The sequence below is a fragment of the Cystoisospora suis genome (genome assembly GCF_002600585.1).
Source record: "Cystoisospora suis strain Wien I chromosome Unknown contig_482, whole genome shotgun sequence".
Classification (NCBI taxonomy): domain Eukaryota; phylum Apicomplexa; class Conoidasida; order Eucoccidiorida; family Sarcocystidae; genus Cystoisospora; species Cystoisospora suis.
The window spans coordinates 6,754-27,070 of NW_027153283.1; the positions used below are offsets into that span (position 1 = coordinate 6,754).

Genomic DNA, 20,317 nt, shown 5'->3' on the forward strand with positions numbered 1-20,317 from the left:
GTGGCCCGCCAGGAGGAGGAAGTAACCCGCCAGGAGGAGGAACCGGCCCGCCAGGAGGAAGAGGTGGCCCGCCAGGAGGAAGAGGTGGCCCGCCAGGAGGAGGAAGTGGCCCGCCAGGAGGCGGGAAACGACGCTCGAAGAGATCAGACCAACTGAGAAGAAATAGAAGGGCAGCAGGCCTTCTTTGTATCGTGTACAGGTAGACGTTGATAAGGGAAAAGTAAGACTACATACACGTGCCAACACCTCTCTCTCTTTTGTACAGGGAAGCCTCGCGAGTGCGAACCTAACCCGCAAGGCTGGGCGGCACGGAGTGTAAACCTTGCGATCACTTTGGTCAAGACAGCGACTGCTCTGCATGGCTCTGCACTAGGCAACAGATACAGTCCTCAGGTGAGCAGTGGTAACACTCAGGTTTCTTCCCTCTATAGTTTGGAAGCCGCGGGTCCTCCGAAATACCCCTCTCACTGTTCCCCTACGGCGGGGCGTTGAACCCTAAACTCTAGGAGAAGGTTCATTGAAACTGAACTTCAGAAGACAGCAGAATCGTTGCTTCATGGCTTTCAAAGCGCAGGCAAGAGCATCTGATGCTGCGACGTGTTGCTTTTTCTTCTAGCCTATGAGTTGAAAAGGAGCCATTGGCTGGCTCAGTCGTGCGTTCCTCTGTCGTTGGCTCCTGAGCGGATGATCTCGGTGTCTGAAGATTCCGCTAAGCACCAAGGAGGGAAAAAGAACCCGGAACGCTTTTGAAGCACGGTGCTGGCACGAGGGTGCTGTAGGAACTCCTCTTGGTTAATTGACTTACCTGTCAAGAACACTCTGGAGAAAAGGTCTCTTTTCTGGCGTTTCTTGCCCCTCCCCCTGGGACGCTGGATAGAAGGCGTATCGAACACACTCTGATTTGATCCAGTTGTAACTGAAACGTCCACATGCGTCGTCTTGGAGGCACATCAACCCACACTGGCCGAGACTTATGCTTGACTCCCTTCCCCTCTCTGTACCGCCTTGCAGAGCGACCTGAGGGCGCCTATCAAAGAGAGAAAACAGTTCTTCCCATGCATCAGTCTCCAGTAGTCCAGTTACCGGGCAACTGTCTTCTCGCCCTCCCCTAAGCCGGGACCCGGCCGATTTTGCCCTCGACGACCTGTCGGACACAGACGTATCTTCGATTTTCACATCAAGAATTACTAAACCACAACCGGAGACCTTGTTCATCTCTGCATCTAGATACATAGCCTTTATCAGGAAGTAGCCGAGGAGGCGGTCCCCTGCTGTCTGTCCTTGGGCGTCGATGTTGAAACTGATAGCTGAAGTCTGAGAGCCGTACGTCATTACCCCCGCTTCATGTTGCAGCTGCAGATTCCGAGCAGCAGGTGTGACAGTCGGAGAAAACCGCGAAGAAGCGGCGCGGGCACCTGTTGAGTCACGCTGAGAATTTCCTCGTGGCGTGTCAGCAGGGCCTTTCACTAGTTCTGTCGGGTAAATCAGGATGGCGGTCTCTGCTGGAGGGACGCCGTCGAGAATTTTCAGAGCCGAAAGCCCATCAGGACTCTCCACGCCCATCTGCAACGGAAGAATAAAGAGAAAGAGGTTTGCAAGGATGCTCAACAGAGTTTGTTTGGGAGCTAGAGCTTTCCAGTGGCTGTTGCACCCTCACGCTGCTCGTTCCTCGCGTTGTCTACTACTCCTTCACATATCAAGGGGCAAAGACGCGCACACTCAATGCTTTCTTGCCCATCCGGGCGCGGCTTTGAGCTCTTCTGCGACTGTGTGGTCTGATGTTAGGTGGGCATACGAGGAAAGCTCACGGGTCAAGACCAAAGGAGCGCGCACTGGTAGTGGTGTTCGCCCGGATATCCCGATCCTAGTCTGGATGCAGTCCATTCTTCACTTCGAAACGGCTACCGCGAGCTCTTCGAGCCAGGGCATAGCGCCGGTGCGCCGTTCATTGCATAGCCGTGCACTTGTGTATAACACTTCTCCAGAGAGCGTTACATGATACTTGGCCTCACGGATTCTGCACGAAAAGGTACTTCCGTCGTAACCCCATACATTGTTCAGCTCCACTCATGCTTCGGTTATTCTTACTAGGGCTGAAGACCAATCTCGAGGGGTGTAGCTGGGTGCTATGCTCTTGTAATAGAAGAGGATGCGCCCGCTGGCATGCAGGACAAGCTGAAATGTCGTCATCGAGTTCGAGGACCCTCCTCTCTGGAAGGCCGTACGGCGCTGGTGAACGTTCTGCCACTGCACTATTGCTCGATCTTGCCATCCTTGGAAGTAGACGTTGGATATTCGTGATGGCTCGGTCGGAGGTAAGTCCATCCATAAGGGTGCAAGGATCTACGTAGGCGACCACACCACAAGGCACACGCAGGTCGTCTCGGCAAAGCGGTCAGACGTGTACCTCCGCCCCAAGGCACGACGGAGAAGACGATCTGGCTGAGTATTCAGCAACGTTAACGCGGTGTCTCGTTGGAGGCCCCGACGATAGGCCGAACGCCTGTAGTAACGAGACCGAAGACGGGGGCGCAAGGCTCCGCCTTAAGAAATTTGAGAACGGAGAGGAAACAAAAAGTAAGTAGACACTGGATGACCATGAAGGGGGGAAAGGAAAGACTTTATGGAAGAACTACAGCACCGAAACTGAGGAAGCAATGCAGTGACTGGAGGAAAGAGAAAGGGAGTTACCCGAGAAAAAGACAGCATCGCAGAGCAAGATGAATTTTTCCAAGAGGCAGTGTAAACGTTCTGCCCTTCAGGTACCCGATTTTTAGCCTAGTTGCTCCATTCTCCTGCCTCTTCAAATGTAACCTTAGTTGACTCCTGCGCTCTGTTCTTACGATTCGCACGTGGGTCCACCACTTCAGTTGAGCTGCTTACCACGGTAAGACACTTACCCGCGCCCGCTCTGAGACACCACGTGGAAGCGAGGGCTTGAATGAGGTTTACTTCCGAGCTTTCGGACGCGGTTGCGCTCGCTCGGTGAGTTCTGTGGGTGGTTCAAGCAGTCAGTCGGGCGAAAGTCGATGCAGCGTTCAACGACTTTCTGAAGCCATGAGTGGCTTCTTTCTGGTGCTCGCAGACCGGATGTAGGTGTACACAAAAGTGTACATTCGAACTGAAACTATCATCTACAACAGTGTGCCCGACTGACAACATTGAGGAAGGGGTCTTGAAAAACGGCTGGGGATGTCGTCTGTTTCCAACCTACCCCGTTCGGCGGCTCTGTGGAGGGCATGGCAGGCTGCTTCGTCGGCTCCACCGGCGTGTTCTCGACCGTCGCGAAGCCCTTAGGGGAAACGTACAAATGGCGGTATGACCTGCCCCAGAAAGGGAAGTCGAAGAGCAGCGTCACGCGGCGCACCTTGGTCTGTCGCCCCGGAGTGAACAACGTCTGTCCCGTCTGCATGATGTCATTCCTAAGAGTTGCCACAAACAAAAGAGTTACTTGCACACGCTTACGCGTCATCAGCAGCATCAGGAATGGCCACTTTGTGTGAAGACAAAGTGATTCAGTTCTCAGCTCGCTCACCAGAGGAAGCGGACGGGGGAAAGGCCTGGTGGAGGATCCGCGCCATTGACAATGTAGTCATAGAAGTCCTGGTCGTCCAGCTGTTTTCTCGAGTCCGAGTGTTTCCGCGAACTCGTTTTCTTAGCATCGGGCGTGCCACCATTAGCGCCTAGGGCTGCAGCCGTTAGGACGGGGACGAACTCCACCGAATATCTGACCTCACGGTGAAACAGAAGTTCGCCTTTCTCGATCTGCACTGTTTGCTTTGTTTGTGTGTTCACCGGGACAGTAACACTCAATATCGGCGGAGTTACTGTGACGTCGATGGTCTGACATCTCAAGCGCACTGTGTATATCCTCATGACGGGAGACGAAGGCTCATCCTCTTGGACACTGGCAGAACCGGAGGCGGGTGCATCCAGACGGGCCCCCAGGGTCAGAATGGCCTCTTCGCCCCCGCGGTCAGACACGTGACAGCCAACCTGAGAAGGCGAGAACCCGGGTTGGCGACGCACAGGCTTGAAGAAGCTGGTACGGCACAAAGTATGCAGCAAGCCCAACAGCGGCTGCTCCGTGCACGCCTCTCGTCTTTACTCAGCCTCACACGATTCGCTCTCCTTGGTAAAACTAAAACAGGGTTCCCCAAGCAAACCGGCAAGTTTAGTTTCTGATGACGCAGGTGTACTCACGTGCCGTAAACTCTATACCCTTCAACCAATCGCTTGTGGCTATATCAACCATCCGTGACTTGCCCCTGTGCTGTTACCGTACTATCTCCGTGGCCTGACCCAGACTGGTTTTCAAGAAAGCAGAACAGCCAGTGAAGGAAGGGTTCTCTGGTTCACCTTGATCGGGGCAAGCGGGACGCGCTTCTCAATTTTGATCTCCCCTTCGCCAACGCCCGGCAAGACGTAAAAAGTGCCAGGGGTTGTCGCGTCAATCTTTACGACGCGCAGGATAACCGGCCCTTGGTCGATCGGCACGCGCATCGGCAACTCGACAGGCTGGGAGTGAAGCCCTCTCAGAGCGGGTTCCAGAGCAACGACGGGAGGAAACTCGATGACAGGAGACTCTGCTACTTGTAGCCTGATAGGCATGTTCACGAAATTCATGGGAGTGCCTTGGAAATTGGCAAGGACTCGTAACTGGGTTCTGCAGAAGGTGAAGAAACACAGAAAAGCCACATTGCTGCTCCCGCTCTGACTGGAGAGAAATAGCATAGCCGCCAGCGGACAACTGTTCGTGTGCTTTGTCTTTCGGAATAGACGGCCTCTCCGTGTCTGAGGTAACTTCGGAGGGGAGCACAACTGCGCTTCCCATGTACCCCCCATGTGCAGAACCGTGATAGGGCTCAAAAAAAAGCCAGGTGGGCGTGACCCTCCGATTTCGACTGACGGCCTAGTTGTGTAACCTCAACCGGGTAATCGGAAGAAATACGTCGCACGCGAATCTTGTCGCAGCGAAGACGGTAGCTTACGACTGCAGACACATCAAGAGTGTAGAGGCATTCTAGCCTTCTCGGCCACAGCCGGAGTTTCAGGGGCTTTGTTCTTGTCAAAAACGTGTCTCTTGTTGCAGCGTGGTGCCGACCTGTACGAGCCATTTTGCTTCCCGAGCAACTCCAGAGAAATCTTGGCCTCTCCACGCTGTGGCAGCGTTGTTGGCGCATCCACCGTGATCCACTGCCCGAGCATGTCCTGCATGGTCTGCGTGACAATGTATAGACAGTCGTGTTTCTTACAGGGTCAATATTGTGGGCTAGCACTAAAGAAAAGGGGTTAGCTGACTAAGGAGCTCTTTCCTGAGATCCTTTACTCCTAGCCATACAAAGTGTCTCCTTCCTTCGAGGCCTAAGACACAACCTGCAGGGCTGCGAACGCAGGACGGCTTTGATGTGAATCAACCTGAAATTGAGTCCCCAGCCAGGAAAAAGGCAGTGGGTGTACGTGGTGCCCAGGAAGAGGCGGCGTCGCCCTACCCCGTGTTCTTCCTCTTTGTATAGCTGTCCGCACCCTCTCTGAGACGCTAAGTAGGTCTGTTTGCTTTCGACCTGACTCAAGCTGGCCCGTCACTCCAGGCTTGCCGTAAACAGAGGCCGCCACTGCAATACTGTATAGCTGGCTGCCCCTTACAGAGGTGGAAAGAGCTGAGACAGCCTGGTCAGGTCTCGTCCGAGGTTCGTGCATTTTCTCACCAACACCGCAGTGTACGCATCGACAAGCCCGTGGCCAACTTTGTGCATGATAGTGGGCATATGATTTGACGTCGCAACGAGCACCCTGCGGATCTCGTCATAGGTCGCCTCCGGCTTCATAGTCCAGAGGAGTGATGCAATACCGGCGACCAGTGGACACGCTTGTGACGTCCCATCTTTGTATTCATATGAGTCCAGCAGCCAAGTGCTAAAGATGTTCGTGCCCGGAGCAGCCAGATCCACTGTGTGCTTGCCGAAGTGGGAGAACGTCGCCAGTTCTCCACCCTGTCCAATGGCTGCAACAGTCAAAACGTTGTCGTTGGGCAACGCCGCGGGATACAGTGGAGCCTCGTCGAGGTCTCGAGCGCCCCCCCCTGTCCCACCACCTCCACTTGCGTTACCCGAAGCTGCAACAACAAGCATGTTTTTCGCAGCTGCTCTGTGGACCGCTTCGATCATGGTGCGAGGTAACCGGGCAGCGTTGCCCCATGAGTTTGAGCTGACGGACGCTCCGTTTTGGATGGCATAGTCTAGGCACCTCGCTGCGTCTGAAACGTAGCCTGTGTCACCTTCCATGAACTTCAACGCCATGATGCGTGCTTTCGTGTTGATTCCTGCAATACCCAGCCCGTTATTCATCTGTGCTCCAATGATGCCCGCACAATGAGTGCCGTGGCCATCCCGGTCCATTGGATCACCTCGCTCGTTCACGAAGTCGTAACCGTAAACGTCGTCGACGTACCCGTTCCCTGTAGTTAACACCAAGATGCCAGGTCCAGAAAAGCATGGAGACAGCACGGAACAGAGGAGTTAAGTAGCGAACATGTGCAGAGACTACTCTGTGGTTCGATTTACAGTGGAGTTTCGGGAAGGAGAGGTGCCAACTCGACGTGCTTCGTGTCTCCTTCATAATGTGTGATCACTCTGGTAAGACACCCGCCGCTCCCTGTAACCGGTACTGACATTCCCTAATCGTCCAGATGAAAGTGAGCGGTCTTCCTTACCGTCATCGTCAACACCCGGTACACCGTAGAGTTCCTTCATGTTGACCCACATCTGGTTTTTCAGGTCGGGATGCAAGTAGTTCACACCTGTATCGATAACCGCGACAATGCGACCCTTGCTGTCGTCTCGGCCTGCCTGCTCTACCGCCTGGTTGAAGACTTCCCAAGCCTGCGGAGCATTTACATCGACCATGCGGTTGCGGGGATAGTGCAGATTCCACTGGAGGCTGAATAACTGGTCATTAGGAATCACTTCCAAAGCATATACAACTTCGTCGAACTCGACGAAGTCAACGTCCGCCACCTGCGCGAAGGCTTCGCGCAGGCGCTGTGCGTCTGAAGCGCCATACATCATGGACTCTTCCATCTGAACCACCAGAAGGTCGAGTTGCTTTAGGTGATTCATGCTGGATACCAGCTGGGCCTGCAAGTAGTGAGGAGACAAAGGCAGGATGCCATCGTTCGGAGACGAAGGAAATTCAAGGCGACTACCTTGTCCGGAAACTCAGCTCTGTGCCCTTGCGTGCCGGTTCGCAACTGCCAACGGAAGCAGTACACAGGCGACGCACATGGGTCTCTTATTCCAGTTCGAGCGTCCTTTTCACAGGTGGAAAGAGTGTGTCGAGATTGAACTGCCACTACCCGTCTCAGAGATTTCAGGTGCACTCTGGGTCAAGACTGCCGTGTTGCGATAGCTGTCTTATGTGAGTCACTTGCTCTCCCCCCCTTCGTGTTGCGCGCAGTACGGACCCTGTCTCCCGGTGTCTCCTGGCGTTCTTTCCTTCCTTGTTTCTGTCACGCTTCCTCTGCTACACCAAATGCCTATCTCTTCTTTGTCCCTCTCACCTGCTGCTCGCTGAACGAGAACAAACTGCGTAGGCTTGATTCCAGCTCCTGGGGGTCGTCGACCGTGACACTGACCCCTGCTGCTGCATTGGTATCGCCGTATGCCGCCACACCGACAATTCCCTGGTCGAGCCACTTCTGGTGCTGGTACTCCCTGGTCTTGTGGTCAAGCTCACGCGCGCGGTTCCCTTCTTTCATCTTCAGAATCAGTCGGGTAGGGAGAGATGATTCTCCTACCTTGAGCGGAAACAACGCTCTGGGGTCGGCAGCCTCAACGCCCCAGTCTGCTCCCCAGCTTCCCCCCCAACTGTGAGCTTTGGCGGAAGATGCGAATGTATTTTGGGGCCGGGCGTTTCCTGAGGTAATTCCAGGAGAAACATCGGTGCCCTCGACTTGCCCCGGATTTCCTCTAGAGAAATCCTGATACCCACTGAACGGCCCATTATGTCCGCGCCCACCAATAAATGCGCTGCCACTAGAAGCGAAGCTGCTGAACGGAGTGATACTGTTAGTCGCCGCTCCTGAGGACAAGGGTCTTTGGGGGGCCTGTTCACGCCGAAGCTGCTGCTGGGCGGAGGGTGACGCAGGCCCGATCTCTGTAGAGCCTTCAGCAGATTCGCTGTCATCTTGAACTCCCTCCTCTGCGGCCGGTTCCTTCGTCTTTTTCTGCTTCACTTTCTCTCCCTCCAGTAAGTCAGAGAGTTCATCAGCCGTCAACTCCGTGGACTCGACAGATCCCCGACTGTCAAAACTCGCCGGACGAGCCTTTGCAGGTCCTATCACCTCACCGTTGTCCACTGTCACGATCAGTTGGCCGTCGTAAGGATACGGATTCTTGACCCCGACGGAGATTGTCTTCTTCTCCCCCAGAGCAAGTATTTCGTTCACAGCTGAAACGCTGGTCACGTCAGACTGGGCGAAGGCACTGGGAAACTTCAGCAAGAAGGCACCACGCGGGGAGGACTCCCACGCAACCAGAACGGAAACCGCGGCTAGCAGTGCAAGCTTAACAACCGACAAGAGCACAGAGGATGTCTCGAAAAGGCAAAGAGGACGAGTGACCCAAACCAAGTAGGGACCTTGTGAAGGCCTACACGAGACCCGCGGAGTCTCCGTGACCTGGAGTGTCCGCTCGGCACCTACGAGCCTAAACATGTCGGCTCCATTTTTGCTTGGAAGTAGCGTCCACACGACTAGCAGTCGTCTGCTGAAGATCTTAGACAAAGGCACCACAGATAGGACTAGCATTCCAATCCATGGTGTGCCTGGGCAGCCGATCGGGACCAGAGATGAAATAGTGACAATGAAACAAAAAGCCAGGCTCGCAGGCAATTGGAGCAGAAGCTGGGGCCTCTTGGGCGCTGACAAGCTCTTTTTTTTTTCCACGTCCTCGCCAGCGACAGTCTCGGCCGCAGCTCGTTGGTTGGTGCCAACTTCCTTTTTGTCTGCATCGCGCTGAAGGACAGGCACTACATTCTCGCTTGTCCTTGCTGGTGGTACAGCCTCCTGAGTCGAATGTACTGGAGAGCTTCTGCTGTTGGACTGAAGCCACGCTTTTGTTGACGGGTCCGCATTGTTTGCCACTGAAGGCCCCAGCGCGGGCCTGCCGAGTCTCGCCGAGGTCATGTGGCCGAGGGATATTCTTTCCCCAGCTTGCGAGCCCGAGTATGGGTTGACGTCCTGCATAATTGGCTGTGTCCCTGGCATGTTCCGCAGTATACTGCAGCGCTCATATTGGCCGCTGAGCAGTAAACTGCAGCGGCTACAGAGGCCTCCAGCATGGACTGCGGCCCGCACACAGAAACTTGCTCGGCTCTCTTGCCCCATGGCGGAGGAACAACAGCTGTGTCAAGGAGTAGTTTGAGGTGGCCGAGCTAAGCCTTTTGCCCAAGAAGGACACACCAGGGATTTGAAGGGGAGGGGGGTAGGCCGCTGCACCGCTACTCGTATAAAATCCTGCTGTCTCTGGGCTAGGTGTCCGCGAGAAGAACGAAAGAGGGTCGCCAAAAGTAATGACGGACGTGATGGGGTCTGAAAGGTACCTGTTGCACAAGAACCCCATAGTGAAAGTTTCTCCGACGGACGGGAAGCGGGTATCGGCCACCCGCTGTGTGCGAGTGTGCTTCTCGGAAGGAGCCAGCTAGGACGACATCGACCCTTTGAAGTGTCTCCCCGGGAGCTCTTGCACAGTCTGCCTTCGTTGCTCGAGAAAAGCAAGCGTTCCCGGCTCGCAGGCCGCCAAGGCGAAAGCAATAAATTCTCCGGGGGAGCAGCCCTCGCGCAGCTCCTTCACCTTACCACTTTGCCTCACTTGACCTGCTGGTCGCTCAGGCTGGCTTCCTCATTCCAGCTGCGACAGCCGGGGAAGAAGTCTCTACCATCACTGATGAAATCGAGAGCACTGAGTGCGAAGTAGCTACAGTCGACCAAGAAAGCAGAGGTGGATATATGGCTTTCTCTTAAAAGTTTGGAGCGGGCAGACGTGAGATAGTCGTAGCCCCCGAAAAGATCCGGCAAGCCGAGCAACAGGCTTGTCGACAGCGGTCCGCCTCGAAGAAGGTGCCGGGATGGAAACAAGAAATGGAACACCTCAAACCTGTTCTTGTTCAGTCAGGATCCAGGCTGCGGCGTAACTACATGATAGTCGTGTATTCTGGAACTCCGTGGGGAGCTGAAAAGGAAAAAAACCTGAACTCAAGGCAAGTGCCTCTGACCGGAGTCTTGAACTCTCCTTTTCTCCCTCAGAAGCGGCCGCCAGCAACTGCGGGCCATTCACCGATGGTTCCGCAATAGTACGTCGAAGACACACCTGTCCCAGGACCTGAACACGCAAAGCTCTGCCGATGTGGAGCAGAAAATTGTCTTCTCCCCTGGAACTCCTTCACGTGGAAGTGCGTGCCTGCACCCCCATTCTTCTAGTGCTTTCCGGATCGAGACGGTTAACGTCTTCAGGAGTCCACACCGGCAGCTCTACTCCTATTCTGGTCAGACTGGTCTTCCTGCCTCAGATCGGGACATGCAGTCTCTTGCACATTAAGGCAGCACAACAGCGCTGTCATATGCAAACGTTGGACTAGACGAAGCATGCTCGCGTACGAGAAAAGAGAACTGACTGCACTGCAGCCCAAGTTCCGATAGACGCGCACGTGGAGCCCGGGTCATGTCACACCCGCACCCTCACTAACCCGCAGGTGAGGAGCAGTGCTTGGGGGGAGAAGGAAGGTGTCAAACAAAGAAGTCCAAGATTCAAGAGCTGGAAGTTTGCCGCATGTAAAAGAAACCGCGGTCCCAATTCTGCCGAGCCTTGCGACAGCGGGATCAAAAACCCAAAAACCAGCAGGGTACTTACGCGCGGGCGTGCAGTTTCCCCGGCGATCGTGTGTGTTCAGTCTTCTTCTACAGGTGACAGGATAAAACCTGAGGTTTCGCTGCTGTAGATGCTGATCCTTGTTGGCTCTGCGGACGTATCCTGCCTTGCCAACTCGCTCACATCTAAGGGGGCTGCCGGCCGGTCGGTCCTCACGGGAGTTCAGGCGAAAGCTGAATGTAGGGCATCCGCTGCTCCTCCGCTTCTCACCAGTATGAAGAGACTAGGGTTACCTGAGAAGGTCGCAGTCCAACACTGCTCTGTACCAACGCATCCGCGAAAGACTCCATACTTGTGTCACACACCTGTGTGCAGCGCCTAAATATTTTTTTTGAGCAGCGTCGAAAATGTCGACCTGCAAGGCACCTGTTTGGCTGGCGCCGTTCTCTGTAGTCTTACACAGCGGCTGTGGTGATGCACTAGAGACAGCAGCTCCCCCGTGACACGAGGAAAAAGTGGAATGCACGTCTTTGGTTCCAGTCCGGAAGGCAGATGTCGCAGTCGTGCGCTGGGGAATGGCTGTGTCTGTCAGACTGAAAAGCCAGTATCTATACGATTACTGTGTTACTTTCATTTCCTACTACAGCTCTCAACTAGAGTAGCTGTTCTGCTAGCCGGGATGAGAGACCAGAGAGAGCATCGGCACACATCCACGGCTAAGGCCCTTATCCGGCAACACGCAATCTCAGTGGGAGGGGTCTGAGTCTGTTATTTCCCTTCAACTTCAATCATCGCAGCGCAGAGTTTAGGGCTTATGCAATTGACAGACTCACACCCCTCCCACTGAGATTGCATGTTGCCGAATAAGGGCCTTAGCTGCGAATGTGTGCCGATGCTCTCTCCGGTTTTCCCACAACACGGCCTGCGGCAACGGGAAAGTTTCCTACGCTTCACCGGCACAAACCGTCCACGAGTGGTCACGTGGGGCGCGCCTCCGCTCAGGAGCGTTTTCTGGTGTTCGTTCCTGTCCGGGATTACCTAAGGTAACGCACGCTGCCAAGACTGATCGGGTCGGAGTGCAGTTTGGCTGGGCCGTCGCCGGTGGTACCCCCCGTGCGCCCGACCGTAGGAAGACATGTATTTCCCTGGCTGTGGCGTTTGTCTAACTCTCCGTCCCTGCTAGCCGGTGAGGGAGGCAGCGTAGTGTTTCTAGTTGGAGCGTTGTCACCTTCCCGCTGCTTCCGCCATGAGGCTTGTATCTGAAATTTTCTTTTTGGCTGGCCCTTGTGGTTGATCTCATTTAATGGCGCTGCGTCGTTTTTTTTCTGGCGTTCTCGGGGGGTCTCGCAGGGTCAGCCTGGCTTTGGCTCATCCCTCGTGAGTCAAACCCGCTTGTAATTTTTTTTAGCGTCGGGGTGCTCAGTTTCCTTCCCGCCCTTCAATCCAACAAACACCCTGGCGGCAAGGTCCCTTCGCGCGCTTCAATTTCGAGGCTCCACCTGAATGCCTCCCAGAGGATAAGGCTATTTACGAGCTGCAACCTTTAGCTTCTCTTTCAAGATGCGGCAACCACGCAGTAGGAGGTTGCTACCCGTTTGTGGTCTGCTGCTGTTTTGCTGCTTCGCCGAAGGTGAGAGAAGAGCCTGGTCGGGTGCGTCACAGACAACCAAGAGGCAGCAGGCCTTACTGTGCGTCTCCTGGACGGCGGGGTGATGTCTGCAGTACACGAGGAGCCATTCAAGAATGAGGTACAGTCTCCATGCACACACTCGGAACCTGGAGCTTACCGAGCAGCGTGACAGCCGGGCGCAGATCCCGTTAGCTCGGTGAATGGTGGTCCTCAAGCCTGTTCCGCTTATCGACTCCTCCCTGACGCACCTTCACCAGCTTCATGTAGCTGACAGAAGGGTTTGCAGTCGCGGACAACATGGCCTGGAAGTCTGCCAGGCCATATTGCCCGTACATGTACCGCTCCTGTCTTTCCTCCCTTCTATCCGTACGTTGCCATCTCGGTGCGGACGGCTACGGTACTTGCATCTCCAGGAGCTTTTCCTTGTTGGCCTTTGCGCTTATGCAGATTTATGCGCCGGAACCGCCCAGTTGAGCACCGGCCCCGTCAATAGGCAATCATCTCAGCCTGTCAACAAGGTGGGTGTGGGCTGTCGGAACTGTGAGCTGATGTTCCAGCCGTGCGATGTGCGCTGCGAACTTGCAGCCACACTTCAGCTAGACAGGACGGGGGGCCCGCTCATCCGGCTTAGCAACAGCACGACTCGACACTGTTGTGAAGCTCTCGCCGCTCCCGACAGGCAAGGTGCACCCATTCTCGCAGAAGTTTTCTCAGCATCTCTCATTATTCTTGGTGCCGCAAACCTGGAAGCGACTGGTGCTTCTGAGTCTTCTTCCTGCATTAGTTGCACGTAAAAGAGCAATTTTGAGGCGCAAAGACGCTGCGGGTGGCTGTGTTTTGCGGGACTACGAGGGCCAGTTAGAGAACGCGTCTTCATACGGTTCAGCGCTGCTGACAGACGGTGGTGACCTACCCGCTTCGTTCCTGTCCGTCAGACACATGAAAGAACCGGTAGTTTTTCTCCCGAGGACATGGCTGCTGAAGGATTCGCTTACATGGCTCTTCGACAGGGGACACACGACGGTACGTCTCGGACATTTACCCTTTTGTGCCTCTGGCTTTCGTGTTGCTGGCTGTCGTCGAAATCTCTGGACGTTAGGCGCGGAGGTATTCTCCTAGTGTGTCCCGTGGTCACGTGTGACTTGGGTGCTTCCGAGTGAAGTCTTTAATCCCCTTCTTCGTCAGAGACGACCAATGCTAGGCGCCTTGGCTTCAGAGCGTCCCCTCGAAGGGTTGCATGTACTACGGCACTTCTGTAATTGCTCCGTCAGCTCGGTTCTCACGGAAACGGTACGATGAAGCCACCTCAATCTGGAGATCTGACGATTTCAGAGAACCCAAGTTTGGTCGAGTTTTGCCGGTGCAAACCTCAGGGATTTCTACGGGAAGGGAAGGGGAAGCGCTAGCTCTACAGACTGCGACTAGGCCGACCGAGCTGTTGGGCGTTACCGTTTAGAAGCGAGTTGTGTGGGCACTGCCGCGTTGAGAGTGGTCACGCGGCTGCCAAACCCCGCATGAGCAACCGCGCTGAACTCGTTTGCTTGCTTTTTCCAGGCCTTCTGGAGTGCCTGCAATGGATCGGGGCGGATTATCAAGTCCACCAGAGAGAATACTGCCGGCGTCACAAGTCCCACAGGCGGGCGCTCTGCCAGCAAGCCACCCAACAGGTCTTACAAGCTCTTCGGCCCTGGCAGGATCGGACTGTGCCAGGTTTGTTGCCACCGCCGTCCAGATAAGAGCTTCCGGCGGGTTGGAACACCGGCATAGGTCCCAATTCCCGTTTTTCGACGAGCAGCTGCAACCCCGATACCTGTGTGCAAGCGTGCTGGGGGATTACGTCGCACGTGTGGTTACTTGTTTCCCAAGAGGGAATGTTGGTCGCTGGACTGCAGTCCTCTACAGAGGAGTGCGTCCATGCAGCTACGACTGTAACCACGCCAGTGGACAGCAATCAGTTCAAGTACACTAGTAATCACCTCTCAAATACGTGTCTGCGCTCTAGGAGGTGCTGTTCCGAGCGAGTATGAACGTGCGGGCCACCCTTGTCGCTTTACGTGGTGTTATGATACTTCACTCAAAGTACCGCTATGTGCCTCTGATCTTCAAGCGTGAACTGACCATTCTTTGGAGATAGCAAGGTCCCTTGGGGCTAGGATGCTTAGCGTAGCTGCTGTACACTACCCCTGCAGTCCGTTCCGTACTACGTGTGCTAAGCTGGTCAGTCTGGGAGGGCTCCCTTGAAATGCAAGGGCATGGAGTAGTTTTTCGGATCCCTTGCGTCGTCTTGGTTCACTTCGGCTGTCCTTCGTCACTCTTCAAGCGCTGCCCACAGAGGCTACTCCGTGTCGGTTTGATGGTGGCTAAGCAGCTGGGCAGAAAGCCTGTGGTATCTCATTCTGCAGAGGCGCTCTCCGAGAGTCGGATACCACTATCCCATCCGGCCTACAAGCGAGAGAACGACCAGGCGCCTCCCGAAGCCGCGTGTAAGTGTCCGATTTTTTGGAAACTAGGTGCCGGATCTTTACCAGACACGCAGACTGCGGAATAGGACCTCCCGTACACTATCCCCTTACTCTCTTTTCCGTCACGCGGAAGTGAGGCTAGGAACCACCCCCACCAAAGCTCACGAGCAGCCCACGACACCCATGGCGACATGTTGTGGCGTGCAGCTGTGTCTTATATCGTCACGTCGTTATCTCTCTGAGGGCTTTGTCTTTCACGTCATGATCTCGTTGAGATATGCTTCCTTGACCAACCGGTAGCTGGGAGACGGGCCGTGTTTCATTGTCCGTGGGGACCGTGCTTCCACTGTGCAGTGGTCTCAACTGTGCGCAGGCTATCAGGCGGGGCCGCCTTTCGTGATTCCCACAGTTCACATTTTTGGAAAAAAGTCAAATACCCAAGGGCGGTTTTCTAGACACTTTGCTTGTAGCGCTTCCCGGAGAAGAAGAGATGGTTGTGGACTGGTCAAGCCTTGAAGAGTACATAGACTCTATTTTCCTTCCCCCTGTCCCTTGGCGTCCTCTACAAACTCGGTACACCGATTTCCAAGGACTCGAAGGCCGCTCATGCTCTTTCGACGAAGCAAACCACCTAGCCTACGATATGCCTTCTTCCGAAAAAGCTCGACAGGTTAGCACTGTGGCACAGTAGCGTGTTGATGTTTTGCTGGCCTGGCCTCACCGAGTAGGGTGCGAAGCCGTCGGGTGGTGTTTGTAACCCTGGACCAGCCCGTCATGCTGTCCCCGTATAGTAACGGTGTATGTCTTTCTGGAAACCCGTTTTCATCTGGAGCACTTTTCATATGAAATCCATGGTGAGTGTGCCGTGCACACGAACTCTGCTTTGCACCCCCTTGAGTTAGGTCCACGAAAGACTGCGACCCTCCTCTGCACAAGCTGTGCAGTCCGCGACTCGGTCTGAGAATTGCACGAGACACAAAGCAGTGTGCCGAGGCAAACAGGACCAGGCTCGCAGCCACTGGTCTACGGACGTTGCTACTTCTCTCACTGTGCACACAGCGAAGGCACTGTGTCTCCTTGGCCAGTTCGGAAAAACAAAGTGCTCGTTTGGTGCAGCTTGCTTCCTACAGTGCTCAGTGCTGAAAACCCGTAGACGAACTTTGTTCGGTTCGCCTGGGTGGCTCGTGGACGGAAGCGAGGGAAACTAGCAGCAGTGCACGATACTCAGCAGGCGGGCTAACCATAGACGCTTATGCGGTCCTAAGTGCATTGCAATAGTGCCGTCTATGGGTCCTCAGGCACCTCCCTTCGCGCGGCTGTCCATCGCACCCAGGGGGATGGAGGCCGCATCTTTACTTTGCAGTGGTTTCCGCGTACCTCTCCGTACAAGTGCACCGGGTCTACAACTGAGATTCAGAGAGGGCGGCTTGTAGTGGAAAGAGCTTTCCGTGAAGACCTGAAATGTATCAATTGCTGGTCTGTCGTCTGTTGGTGTAGGCTTGGTTACTCGAGAAGTTGAGCGCGCTAATGATGCCTCCCGAAGCAGATCCCGTCAAAATCGACTTCATTGTGTCCCTTGTTAGCTTTAAAAGTTGTGCCCGGCAAGATCGGAGACACTCTTCAAAACTCGTAGAGCTGAAATTTGGAGGCCAGGAGAAGCGTTTACCTGGTCCTCTGGTTCGCCGACTGCTTCTTGCTGTCAAAATCGGTACTCTTTTTGGCATACGAGGACAGAACGTCTTCTGCTATCCCGATTTTACCTCGTATGGAGTACACCGCGCTTCCTGCTCGATGATGCGACTTCACATAAAACTGCTTGAGGCCACGAGAACGCTCGTTTCCCTCATCAAGTCGGGACACCGCAGTTCAGCCGAGGACGCCTTGCAAAATCTGCGGCAATCGGTGGCTTCACAGCGCGTTGCGGAAGATAAGCTGAGCTCAGCGGACAGCGCCGTCCACTACCGAACTACGGGGATTGCTTTATTTGGTAAGAACACTCGACCAACAAACGCAGGACTAGTTTCCCGTCAAGTTTGATCGGATGTGGTTTCTCAGATCAGTGCCTAGTTGGCTCGTTGGCTGGTGCTATATGCGAAGGAACGGTCGCTGGGTTTCCTCGGAGGTACTGCAGTATATCCATACAGGCTCCTCGGTAGATTGCTGCACAGTGGATGGGTATTCGTGAGGGCACTGACCTCTAAAGATACTTCAGTCACCAAAATCGACTTCACTTGCTCGAGCCCCCACGCCCGGCTTCAAACAGGCAGACCCTACGAACCGTCAGTCAAGCAGTTACGTAGGAACGCTCGAGAGAGTAGTCGTTACTGGAGCTCAACCCTTCTCCAGGTTTAGTGAGCGACAGGCTGGAGTGCTTGCGTTCGCCTTGGCATCTCCAGTGAACTGCTAAGCTTTTCAAGGTTCTGTCACCCCTGGAATAGGAAACACGGGTCCGCCACAGAGAAATCATCTTTCTTATAGGCAACTCTTTTCCTGCTACACTAGCTCGATTTTGCATCAATCAGAGAGAGAAGTGCAGTCTTCGAGGGGGTTAGGGGAGAACACCATGGTTCAGGTTTGCGGGTTGTGTTTTTGCACAGCGATCATGAGAAGAGCGGAGCCAGTTCGTTACCGGAGAGCGAAGCTCGCTGTCGGTATGAGAATAAGATCATTTACCAGGCTGGCCAGACGGATTTTCGGTTTTGTTACAAACCCGTGTCCCGGCTCTGTACTTGCACCTGATCCCCCAGATGTCCCCCTCAGGCCGGAAGAAAGGCGAGAACGGGAGGCGCTTGCCCGGGCAGTTGGTCGACACCTCCAGGCTGCGATTATTTGCGGGACAGGATCTACCAAGGGCCTTTCAAAACTCACTTTCGCAGCTACGGAGAGGATGTTCCATGCCATGTTCACTCAGTATCCCTCTCTGCTTTATCGTAGACTGACTGCGACCGGATCAACGGGTGGGCTAGCTGTATTGCCTCTGCTACTTCATCACGTGACAGTGGCTAGTAGCTACAATAACAACATTTTCAGATCCCTGGCTGTCGTACTGCAGGGTGGCGCTGCCACAGGAGGCTGGTAAAGGGTTCCACACAAGGCAAGGCCGTCTCTCCCGAAGCGTGCGTATTCAATGTGATATTCAGGATGGTGCTGTGTCTACTGAGAGAAAGAAAAGAGCCTCAGAGCGTCGACGCGAGGAAGTAGAGGCCATTCTCAGTTTGGGCGCTTCTGGCTTCAGTTCGCTTGAGTCAAACTTCGCTGCTCCGAACGTGAAGCGGCAGCTCCAAGTCTGCTCAGTCAGTTATGAGGGGGCTGGTAACAGCCCGTTCGTTGTCGCACTGGAAGCGAATTTCAGCACCTACTTTCGTTCTTGTGCTTTAGTACCTCCCTGAACAAGTGTGGAACATTGAGCTTTCTTTGGGGAATTCCGAGGGACGTCCTTTAGACTCCCGAAGAATGCAGTTCGTCTCTTTTTACCCCAACATGTTCTGAGCATCTCGCACACAAAGTAATTGATATTGGGAACCTTCGCCTCTATTCAGACTGCAGAATGAGAAAAAACAGGCTGGCGCAGCTTGTGTTGCTCGTCTTCCACAGAGCCGTGGCTTCTACGGTTTCTCTGCAGGAGGCAGGCGCTCTTCGACGTCACAGACTGCTGTCATCGTCCGAAGCAGAGTGAGGTGCCAAGCTGTGGGGGCCTCTGTCCTATCTGGCGAAACGTTGGTCTTCTGAAAGAGATGATACTCATGAGCTGTTTGATTCCGAGGCACGGCAGTTCGTTCAGGTGTGATTTTTCCTTCTATTTCAAAGTGATAGGGAAAAGGGGTATTCCCCCGTACGATTATACATGTCCCACCCGGAGTCTTTTCGCTGAGGATTCTCGCTTGTCGGACGCACTCTTACATCCAGGAACTCTTTCGTCATGTATGGGCAGCGTGCCTTCTCTTCGCCCAACGAAGAGAGGATCGCTGAAGCTCCCGCTGCTCTGCCCGGAGGAACGGCGCTCCTGGTGTTCCCACATTCCAGCACCCGCATGCTCACAATAACAGCCTCTAGCTTCTGGAGCTGCTGCGCAGGTTTTCATTACCGGGTCCACTTCGCGCACTTCTCCGGCTGTTTTGCGGGCTTGAACCTACCTACAACTTACTAACTGCGCAGGAGACGGCTAGCTTATTCCCTAGCTCCGTCCACCTGCTTCTCGCTTTGCCAACCTTTGCACCTATCGTGAGGGCCAGAGTTCGCTGTGCTCGGGGAGTTGATACCAACTCCTTGACTTGCCAGGGCTCTCTCTGCAAGAACCGGGAAGGAGTAGAAGAGCGACGTGGCTGAGTGGTCTACGAACGGCATTCAACTCCGGCACGTGAAAAGCCCATCAGCGCTGGGGAGCCGTACAGCCCGTTGCTACCACAGGCCCCACTCAGCGGTGTCACGGCACCCCCTGGAAGAAGCGGTCGACGTGGGGGGCACCCCGCATGGAATTCTCGCCATGTCGGGCATTGCAGTCTTCGCACGTCCGCATCATTTGCGTTGTTGCGTCCTCGCTGGCAGCTGTGCTTCGAAGCTGCCCCAACCCCCGTACGACGACACCGTATCGGGGGTGGCCCCGGGCACACGCAGTAATCACTGATATGAAAGAGCCTGCTTTAATCATTTTGAACTTGATTTATTTCAGTTGTCGGACGTCGAGATTATCGATTGCTGGGACAGCGCCGGTCCCCCATCAAAGTGCACCCATTTGATGGTCATTGATAGAGTAGTGTAGAATAGCATTGTTGATACAGAAGGGTAGTGTTTCATCTTGATATTGTTTAGAGTTGAATAAGAATAGTGCAAGTATCAGGTAGCTCCTCCTCAGGCGGCTGGCTTTGTTGACGCCGCTGCCGTTCGTCGAGCCCCAACGCGACTGCCGTGGTAAAGGTTCGCTTGAACCGAGCCCTACGGGCCAGCGTTCTGATGTTGTCCGAAAGAAAGGGGAAGCGTTCCTTTGATGTGGATTAAGGATCCTCGTCTCTTTCTTTTATTTTCTTGGTAATAAGGTGGCCTCGTCTCTTTCACGCATAGAATGAAATTCTTGATCTCACCGGTCAGAAACAGGGACGCCTGCCGAACGCGGTCCTCTTCGGTCAGCTTTGTGAACTGACCCAGGCACCGCCTACAATCGAAGCAGAAGTCTGGAAAGTAGCATGATCAGGACTGCCTTCGTAGTTTGTCTAGGCGACGCAGCCGTTGTTTGAGCAGTAGAGCCAGTGCCTGTTGTTGAATACTGCTCTTTACCCACCGCTACGTCGCTCGTGCACCCGAACGACGGGTCTGTGTCGTGCTCGGCCATGGTCGCTACCTCGAAAATTACGGAGAGAGAAGCA

The 20,317-nt window shown here is 54.5% G+C and overlaps 2 protein-coding genes across 2 annotated transcripts; one reads left to right on the forward strand and one right to left on the reverse strand.

Moving 5' to 3' along the window:
* Positions 1–21: 21 nt before the first annotated feature.
* CSUI_001225 (subtilisin sub12) lies at positions 22–8,713 on the reverse strand (the record flags this gene model as incomplete). Its single annotated transcript, XM_068061431.1, has 9 exons — positions 22–152; positions 806–1,563; positions 2,089–2,343; positions 3,215–3,422; positions 3,536–3,996; positions 4,360–4,666; positions 5,647–6,457; positions 6,713–7,136; positions 7,559–8,713. Coding segments are annotated over 9 exons (4,509 nt in total), but the record flags the coding sequence as incomplete, so codon positions are not given.
* Positions 8,714–12,021: 3,308 nt separating this feature from the next.
* On the forward strand, positions 12,022–18,316 carry CSUI_001226 (uncharacterized protein). Its single transcript, XM_068061432.1, has 8 exons — positions 12,022–12,495; positions 12,943–13,013; positions 13,431–13,785; positions 14,050–14,205; positions 14,898–14,978; positions 15,428–15,627; positions 16,455–16,944; positions 17,555–18,316. Exons 6-8 carry the CDS (start codon positions 15,448–15,450, stop codon positions 18,034–18,036), a joined length of 1,152 nt encoding a protein of 383 aa, XP_067926594.1. The 5' UTR covers positions 12,022–12,495; positions 12,943–13,013; positions 13,431–13,785; positions 14,050–14,205; positions 14,898–14,978; positions 15,428–15,447; the 3' UTR covers positions 18,037–18,316.
* Positions 18,317–20,317: the final 2,001 nt, after the last annotated feature.